This window comes from Otolemur garnettii, unplaced genomic scaffold (genome assembly GCF_000181295.1).
Source record: "Otolemur garnettii isolate 467f Iridium unplaced genomic scaffold, OtoGar3 scaffold00067, whole genome shotgun sequence".
NCBI classification, from domain to species: domain Eukaryota; kingdom Metazoa; phylum Chordata; class Mammalia; order Primates; family Galagidae; genus Otolemur; species Otolemur garnettii.
The window spans coordinates 793,577-803,058 of record NW_003852462.1 but is presented as its reverse complement, the minus strand read 5'-3'; the positions used below and the strand labels follow the sequence as shown (position 1 = coordinate 803,058).

Genomic DNA, 9,482 nt, shown 5'->3' with positions numbered 1-9,482 from the left:
TTTTTTTTGACAGTTTCACTGTGTCACCTTTAGTAGAATGCCATGGCATCACAGCTCACAGCAACCTCAAACTCTTGGGTTTAAGCGATTCTCTTGCCTCAGCCTCCCAAGTAGCTGGGCCCACAGGTGCCTGCCACAACACCTGGCTATTTTTTGTTGCAGTTGTCATCGTTGTTTAGTTGGCCCAGCCCGGGTTTGAACCCACCGACTTCAGTGTATGTGGCTGGTGCCATAACCACTCTGCTAGGAGCGCAAACCTTGGGAGTGTTTTCTGTTTCCCTCATCTGATGTGCCTGACTCTGCCTCAGGAAGTGGGTTGTGTCTTAGCCATCTGGTAACCAGGATCTGGCAGTTGAAGCTCTAAGAACACGCCCCACACCTACTCCTTCCCTGCACAGCCCCTACTGCTCTGGGCTGGTGATCTAGCACCAGCATCACCTGCCCAGGCTGAGGGTACTGCCATCCTGCGGGTGTTCAGAGCACTCAGCCCCGACATCCCCAGGACAGCATCCACTGCCCAGGCATCCTCACCCTGGTGGCCGTGTTCCCCCAGCCCTGAGGCCTGCAGACCCTCCAGGACCCCACCCAGCCTGAGGGCCTTTGCTGTGTACGAGTTCTCCCTACAGACACCCACAAACCCCAAAACCTCCACTCACTCAACCCCCGAGACCCCAGGAGTCAGAGTCTGGGGAAAAGCAAGCACAGGGTAGGGAGGGGATTGTGGCCCCATCTGTCTTTCTGGTTCCTCCCACACCTGAGTCTGTATAGCTTTCAGGGAGTTCAGTGGTGAAAGTCTCACACTGTAGGAAGCATTATTCTATAATAAAAGATTTTTTTAAACAAGTTAAGATGTTAATAATCCTGTAGCCAGCAATAATGAGTACCTGGCAATTCAGTATTGTGTTCTTTTTTATTTTGAAAATTTTGATAATAAAAAGAATTTTTAGGGCGGCGCCCATAGCTCAGTGGGTAGGGCTCTGGCCACATATACCAAGGCTGGTGGGTTTGAGCCTGGCCCAGGCCTGCCAACCAACAATGACAACTGCAACCAAAAAATAGCTGAGTGGGGACCAGGTGCAGTGGCTCACATCTGTAATCCTAGCACTCTGGGAAGCTGAGGCAAGTGGATTGCTTGAACTCAACAGGTTCAAGACCAGCCTGAGCAAAAGCAAGACTCCATCTCCACTAAAAATAGGAAAACCGAGGCAAGAAGATTGCTTGAGCCCAAGAGTTGGAGGTTGCTGTGAGCTATGAAGCCACAGCACTCTACCCAGGACAACAGCTTGAGACTGTCTCAAAAAAAAAAAAAAAAAAACAGTGAGGGAAAGGGGGGAATGAGTGGCACTTGTGGCTCAAAAGGGTAGGGTGCTGGCCCCATATGCCGGAGGTGGCGAGTTCAAACCCAGCCCCCGCCAAGAAAAAAGAAAAAATCGGCTAGGCATTGTGGCAGGCACCTATAGTCCCAGCTACTTGGGAGGCTGAAGCAAGAGAATCACTTAAGCCCAAGAGTGTGAGGTTGCTATGAGCTGTAACATCATGGCATTCTACCCAGGGTAGAGACTCTTAAGACTCTGTTTCCAAAAAACAACAAAAAAAGACTTTTTAAAGTGATATGACATGAAAGTGCCACAGACCCCACAACATGGCTCACTGCATTGTTGACCTTCCAGCACTGTGAGGGTCCAGCAAGGCACCAGGGGACTACCCGCAGGTCCCTCGCTGGCGCCAGCTGGCATCGCCTGCCTGCTGGAGGCAGTGCATGCCACTGAGCCACACTTTGGGATTTAGTTGTATTTCAGAGCCCTTGGGGTGACCATGGACGTGCCTGTCTGGGTGCAGAAGCCCAACATGGACCTGAAGATCTGCATGTATGACCGACTCTACCAGGACTCTGTGCTTGTGCACACACGGTGAGTGCCAGCAGACACTTAAGGACCAGGAAGTGGGAGGTGATCCTGGATTACTCACTGGGGAGGCAGGAGGGCCAGAGTCAAGGCAGGTGCAAAGATGCTACTGCCAGCTGTGTAGATGGGAGGGGCCACAGGCCACACGAAGCTCCAGGAGCCAGCCTTGCCTACACCTTGACCCAGTGAGGTCCATTTTGGATTTCTGACCTCCAGAGCTCAGAGAACAAGTTTCTGTCATTTGAGGCCCTAAGTTTGTGGTGACGTGTTTTAACAGCCACCAGAACCTGTGCCCGCTGCATTCCCAGGTCACTGGGCCACAGCCCTTGCCCACCTGGGGCACATAGCAGCCTGAGAAGAGGACGTTCTTGTTTGCAGTGTTTCAAGGGTGTCCACACATCAGAGCAATAAGCCTATTGCTGAGGCCCCACTTAGATGGAGGGAAACAGGTGACTCAGGCTTTCCTGAGTGGACACCATGGTGTCCTCACCCACCCCAGGAGGCAGCCCCCACCCTGGGACCCAGGTGGAAATGTTCCCTTCTGACATCCCAAGCAGTCCTGCCCCATGAACCTACAATTGGTGACCATCGTGTCTGCAATGGGATCCTCATGGCCAGGCAGGGAGCCGCCGTCTTGTGAGCTGGGCACTTGTCAGAGGGAGCTTGGGCATGTCTGTGTTGGGGTGGGCACAGGTGGGTGCTCAGCTGGCTTGTCAGGGCTGCAGGTACTCTCACTTCCTGACCAGTGGCGCTTGCTGTCGGGGGTTGGGGGGGGTTGCCTTCTCAGCCCCACCCGAGGACACACCTTGTTTTGGAGAGTTGGGGTCTCTCTGTGTTGGCTGGACCACAGTGCATGTGCTATGCATGGGTACAATATGGCACTGCGACCTCTGGCTCCTGCTCAAGCAGTCCTCCCACCTTAGCCTTCCAAAGTGCTGGGACATCAGGTGCCACCACCACACCTGGCTTCCAAACACAAATTTGCTTGGTGATTTTTTTTTTCCAAGACAGAGTCTTAAGCTATCACCATGGCTAGAGTGCCATAGTGTCATCATAGCTCACAGCAACCTCCAATTCTTGGGTTCAAGCAATCCTTCTGCCTCAGTTTTTCTATTAGTAGAGACAAGGTCTCACTCTTGCTCAGGCTGCTCTCACACTGGTGAGCTCAAGCAATCCACCCACCTCAGCTTCCCAGAATGCTAGGATTATAGGCATGAGCCACCATGCCCGGCCTGCTTAGTGATTTTTAAAATTTAATACCAGTCATTTTGTCCTTTGTTTCACATACCTGGTATTACATCTGTAGGTGCACCAGGGTGTTTGTTCAGGAAGACGTCCTGCCCCGTTGCCCAAGGCAAAACCACCAGTCAACAGGGGATGCAGAAAGCAAAGTGGTGTCTGCTGAGGGGGGGCACGGTTATGAGCACCCTCATGGTCAGCCTTTCGAGTGGGACCTGGGCCCCTCAGTGGCTGGGGCTGAGGGCCCAGCAGGTGTGCTGGTGATGTCCATTGTGCAGTGAGCCTCCGGGAGGTGTCAGGAGCAGGCAGCAGGGGACAGGGACAGGCCCACCACAGCCCCAGGGGTTATTGAATGAAGAACGGGAGAGACTCGTCACTTCCGTGCCCCCTCTTGGTCCTCCCTTGGCCATGGCTGCCCCAGAGACCCTTGTAGATTGTCCAGCGTTCTTTGCACAGCCACAGCCTCTTGAGGAGGAGGCTGCCTGCATCAGGGTTCCTTAGCTGGCTTCACTGCCTCTGTTTCTCAACCACTGTGCTGTGCAGAGGTGGCACAGGACAGACAAAGATCATTCAAACCTGCCTACAGAGATGCCAGAAAGCTCTAGAATGTTCTGGATCCATGGCCCACAATTCTCAGGTGGGCCAGGAAACAGCTCCCTGGGTCTGCTCTTCAGATTGCTTTTTCTTCCTTCACTGAGAAGCCAGTCCTAGAGTGGAGGTCCTCACCCCACCCACTGTGAGAGAGCCCCAGGGGGGGCAAGGAGGGGGCTCCTGGCAGGAACAGGAGGCACCTGGTGAGCCCCAGGGGAGCTGGGTGATTGGTTGGGGCAACTTTGGCTTTCTCTGGTTGGTCCTGAGTTGGGCACTGCAGTCACTGCCCAAGGCCTGGCCGTCCCAGGGCCTCCTAGGCATCCTGTATGTGTGCAGCAGGGTGTGGAGAAGCCTGGCCCCCAAGGGCCAGCCAGGCCCAGAGCCTGGACAAGAGGAAACCAAACCCTGAAGGAGGGGTTCTTACCCCACATTCCCTACAGGCCCCTGCACCAGCAGCTGCTGGGCAGGAACTCTTCCCAGAGAACACTTCAGTTTCTGAGAACCACTGATGGCCATGTTTCAATTGTAGAATAATTATTTTTAAGAATTTCTCATCAGGTTTCATTTCAGAAAAACCGCCCCTTACAAAGCAGGGCTTAGAAGAGTCTCTAACAGCCAAGGTGCACGTGTATGGCTTGGGGCCCTGCTGGTGGCTTGGCTGTTAGGAACACTTGAATAACTCAGATGAAGCCCACGCACAGGCAAGGTCTGTTCCCACCTGACCAGGTGCCCCGATGCGCCCACAGGTCGAAAGCAGCCCTACGCCTCAGGTTCGAGGTCTGCAAGGAGCTGCGGGGCCATGTGGAGCTCCTGCCTGAGACAGGTTACATCCAGGCCCTGTCCTCCTACTCCGTGCAGCTCAAGTTCCTGCCCCGGTGAGTGCCTGAGATGTAGACCGAGAGAGGAGTATAGTTCCACACGTGTCCTCTGGGGCCCCTCCATCCTCTGCAAGGCCTGCTGGTTCACCACACCATCCCAGCCTCAGCACATGACTCCTATAGTGGCTGGGCTGCCCTCTGCTGAGCATGGTCTCCTGAACCCTCCCTCCATAACTCCCCAGGGCCCTGGGCCCTATGTCTCACACTCACCTGAGCTTTGCTTCTTTGCTGTCTTGCAGCTTCTTCCCCTGCTGGGGTCTCACACACACCTATTGCCTCCCCTCCCCGTTCCAAGGCTCTTTCCAGGCGTCCACAGCATGTCCCATCTTCCCAGCTTTTGCCAAGTAGTCTCTGGTTTCCCCACAGTGGCTTTTTTTTTTTTTTTTTTTGAGACATTGTCTCAGTTTTTCACCCTGGGTAGAGTGCTGTGGGGTGGTAGCTCACAGCAACCACAAACTCTTGGGCTCCAGTGATCCTCTTGCCTCAGTTTTTTGTTTGTTGGTTTGGTTTTTTTGAGACAGAGTCTCACTATGTTTTCCTCTATGAGTGTCCCGGCATCACAGCTCACAGCAACCTCAAACTCTTAGGCTTAAGCGATTGTCTTGCCTCAGACTCCCAGATAGTTGGGACTACTGGTGCCCATCACAACACCGAGCTATTTTTTGGTTGTAGTTCCCATTGTTATTTGGCAGACCCAGGCTGGGTTCAAACCCTCCAGCCCCAGTGTATGTGGCTGGCACCCTAGCTGTTGAGCTATAGGCACCAAGCCTTAGTTTTTCATTTGTATTACAGACAGGGTCTCACTCTTGGCTCAGGCTGGTCTCGAACTCCTGAGCTCAAGCAATCTGCCCACCTCAGCCTCCCAGAGTGCTGGGATTACAGGTGTGAGCCACCATGCCCAGCCTTCCCAGAGTGGTTCTTACAGTGCTTTGGGAGCTCCAAGTCCTGTTTTTAATTCCACTGCTGGTTCCCTTGGAACTGCCCTAACTTGGGGGTCGCCACCCATTTCTGGGGACGAGGACCTGTGCAGAGGGCTATTGGGGGTGTGCCCAGGATGTGGGCACAGCTGGTGACCTAAGAGAGCATCTTCTCTGGGCATCCGACCACTTCATGGTGGCACCAAGCAGAGCTGAGACCTGGCAGGCTGTCCACCGCGGTGAAGCTGATTTTTTATTTTTACTTCATATTTCTATGAGAACATTAATTTCCTTTTGTCATTGGAGCACATCAAACTATATTTTTTAAAGGGATTATGCATTTTTAAATGGGCTTTTTAGGATTCCTCTAAGTAAAAACTCCTTATTGATTTAAAAATGTTGGATTTACTTGCATTTATTTAAATGCAGTTGCTCCACAATATGTCCATGTCACACAGTCCCTGCACTGCGCTGCTGTTCACAGGATCGCTGAAGGCCCCATCCCCACAGTCCCTGCATTGGGCTGCACTGCTGGGGGCTGCTCTCACAGGGACACTGAAGGCCTCATCCCCACAGTCTCTGCATTGGCTGCACTGCTGGAGTCTGCTGCTCACAGGACTGCTGTAGCCCCATCCTTACAGTCCCTGCACTGGGCTGCACTGCTGGGGGCTGCTGCTCATTGGGATGCTGCAGGTCCCGTCCCCAGCACATGCCCTGTGCTGACTGAGCACCCGGGTCGGCACAGCGCACACTCAGAGCTCTTCTGTTTCGTGTATTTCACAGCTCTTGTCTGACTTAAAAGTGCCACTATAGGTCAGCTTTACTGTTCTTTCACAAAATACAAGGAAGAAAAGTCTGTTCAGGTGTGTCCTGCCTTTCAGACACTCCCTCCCGGAAGATGCAGGGAAGTATTTTGACCAGGAAAGCCGAGTTCTGGAGGCTCCAATGACGATATGGGTGGCTGACCAGGTCTGTGTTGGGATACTTCCCAGGGATGCTGGGCATGCCGTGAGCAGAGGGCTGCTCTGGGAGGCTGGGTTCTATGCCCAAGTGAGGCCCCTGAAAAGATGGGGCCTGGTGCCAGGGCCCTCCACAGATGCCTCCCAGTGGGTGGCCCATGGGGAAGGTCTGACTGCTGTCCATATAGTGCAAAGAAGGGAGGCCGCCATAGCCAGAGAGAGACACCCAGACCTGCAGTATACCCACAGATTCTGCCCCCACACTCCCAGGGCACATAGGTACACAGGGGCCACAGCCCATCTGATCTCAGCACCTACCACTGGACACCAAGGCTGCTCCTTGGCATTCTGTGTGGCTTCTGTGTCCTCCTGAGTCAGAAACCAGTCACAGGAGACGAGTGTGTTAAAGGGCTGTGCTGTGGAAACAATGTCAGTGGCCACAGGCAGCAGTGACACTAGTGCCTTTGGGGAGCATTGTTTGAGGGAGTATTTGCCTAAGTTTCTGAGTGGCTGGGGGTGTACTCTTGTCCTTTGTGCTTCAGATGAAACCAGTGGGGTTCACTATCCACGCCATTGTCACCACCTCAGACCTGGAGATCAGCCCCTCCGAGGTGGACTTTGGCTACTGCACCATCTATGAGGCCATCAGGACTCAGATCAGGCTCTGCAACCGCTCGCTTCTGCCCCAGGAGTTTGGGTTCGTCAGACTTCCCAAGGTAGTTCTCATGCCCAGGCCTTGGGGCATGTGGGGACCAAGGCCAGGCAGCCCTGAGGACAGGGCATGGCAGCTACTGCTCTGGGGTCTGGCACTAGGACTCAGATGGCCCTGCACCTCACAGCTTCTGCCTCTCAGCTGGTCCCTCATCCTCCCTCTTCTTTCCTGAAGCACCCTCATCCCTACCCTTCCTCCCTCTGGCCCACAGGACTCCAGACTCTTCTCCCCTACATTCATTCCAGAACTTTTCCTGCCCAGGCCACCAACCCCAGCACCCACCCACTCATACATACCCCCAGACACACTTCTTCACTCTCACCCATGCTCTCACAGGCTCATTTACTTACGCACACAGCATACCCCTGCCCACATGTGTGTACGCTCCTCCCCTGGCACTTCTGCAAACCCTGTTTTGACTTTGCTATTGGTATCTTGCCATTTTCCAGTTTGTGGATATCCAACCCAACGACGGGTTCGGCACAATCCTGCCACTGGAAACTCTGCAGCTCGATGTGCTCTTCCAGCCCACCAAGGCCAAGGAGTACAGCTTTGAACTGGTCTGCAAATCTGAGATCAACCGGTAAGCGTAAGGGCACCACCCAGAGCACCCACCCAGAAGGGTGAGCCCTTCCTGTCCCTACCCTGGCCTTCCCCCCCCCCGCCTGGTGACAGGCTGGATATGGGCAGGCCTAGGGTCCAGGCAGCCTCACACTCTGAGCCAGCTCGCTGAATGTGAGCAGGTGTGCAGGTGTTTGAGTGAATGTACGTGAGCGTTGTGTGAGCACATGTATGTGTGTGGTGTGCAGAGCCCCTCAGGATGTGAGAGGGAGCCAGGCGTGAACCCCAAGGGCTCTGATGCTCTAGGCCATGGCCTCTGCACCTCCCTGCATCTGAGAATGGGACTAAGGTGGTGGTAGAGTAGGACACAGGACTGGACGGGCAGGGGCTGGATCATCAGCCCCTCAAAATAGTGTTCTGGGGAAGAGGCCAGGACACCAGTAGTCAAACCCAGGAGTATTCCCATGCTAGGTCCAGCTCAGCCCAAGGCATCCTCTAGAGCCCCACCTGCCCCCTCCTCTCTTTTCTCTGTTGTCCTGTCCCCACCTGAGCTGTTGTTCTGTCCTGGCCGAGGGCCTAGACAGCCCCCAGAAGGTCAGCCTGGCCCTTCCACATCACAACCCACAACCCACTCTGGGCAGAACCAACAGGACACCGGGCTCATGCAACCCTGCAGGGAGGGTGGGGAGGAGTCTGTAGGCAGTGTGATCTCAGGAGCAGGTGCAGAGTTGAGACCCACAGAAACAAAGCCCTTAGTTTTAAGAGCATATAAATTGAAATTACTAAAAATTAAGATGAGGCCAGGCACAGTGGCCCATGCCTATAATCCCAGCACTCTGGGAGGCTGAGGCAGGTGGATCACTTAAGCTCAGGAATTCAAGAGAACCCTGAGCAAGAGTGAGACCCCATCTCTATTAAAAATAGAAAAAACTAGCCAAGCATTCTGGTGAGCACCTGTAGTCCCAGCTACTCAGAAGGCAGAGGCAAGAGGATTGCTCAAGCCCAAGAGTTTGAGGTTGCTGTGAGCTGTGACGTCACAGCACTCTACCGAGCGCGACATAGTGAGACTCTGTCTCAAAAAAAAAAAATTTAAGATGAAAGCCACCTGGCTCAGAGTCACTGTGAGGCCTCAGTGAGTAAAGCAGAGAGGGACAGATGGATAGCAGCAGCCCAGGGCACCCTGCAGGCTGCGCTTAGGTGGGAGCCTTGCAGATGCCATGTCTCTGTCACCAGGCCCCAAGTCCTCCCTCCTCAAATCCAGGTCGTCAATAAATCCTATAGCTTCAGGAATCACCTCCACACCCCTAACCCCATCTCCCTGCCTCTACTCTGTCAGCACCCCTAGTGACCTGCTCTCTCCCTGCCCACCCCAGGGCACATTGGGAACCACTGAAGGTGCCTAGGTCATTTCCGGGTTTTGACAATTGAGTAAAGCTGAACATTCACATGAGCACAAGTTCTCGTTTCACCAGGGTGAATATAGAGGAATTGCTAGGTAATATGGCAAATTTGTTTTCAACTTTATAGGAAACTGCTAAACTGCTTCCAAACAGCAACCCCCAACCTTCAGGTTCTCAGGAATGACGTATGAGTTTCCAATTGCTCCACACCCTGGCCAGATGAGTGTTTAACTCATTTAAATGAGTGGTTAAAACATTAGAAATGCTAAATCTGTCACCCAGTTTTCGTCATCAAGTTCCGGTACAATTTTTTTTTTTTTT

The 9,482-nt window shown here is 53.5% G+C and overlaps 1 protein-coding gene across 1 annotated transcript in view; it reads left to right on the top strand.

The window, feature by feature from the left end:
* Positions 1–9,482, top strand: part of CFAP74 (cilia and flagella associated protein 74) — a 57,748-nt gene that overhangs the window by 34,368 nt on the left and 13,898 nt on the right. The window contains exons 20-24 of the mRNA XM_012807230.1: positions 1,789–1,910; positions 4,481–4,609; positions 6,411–6,498; positions 7,031–7,204; positions 7,650–7,783. Coding sequence (XP_012662684.1) covers positions 1,789–1,910; positions 4,481–4,609; positions 6,411–6,498; positions 7,031–7,204; positions 7,650–7,783 — 647 coding nt within the window. The remainder of the gene's footprint in view (positions 1–1,788; positions 1,911–4,480; positions 4,610–6,410; positions 6,499–7,030; positions 7,205–7,649; positions 7,784–9,482) is intronic.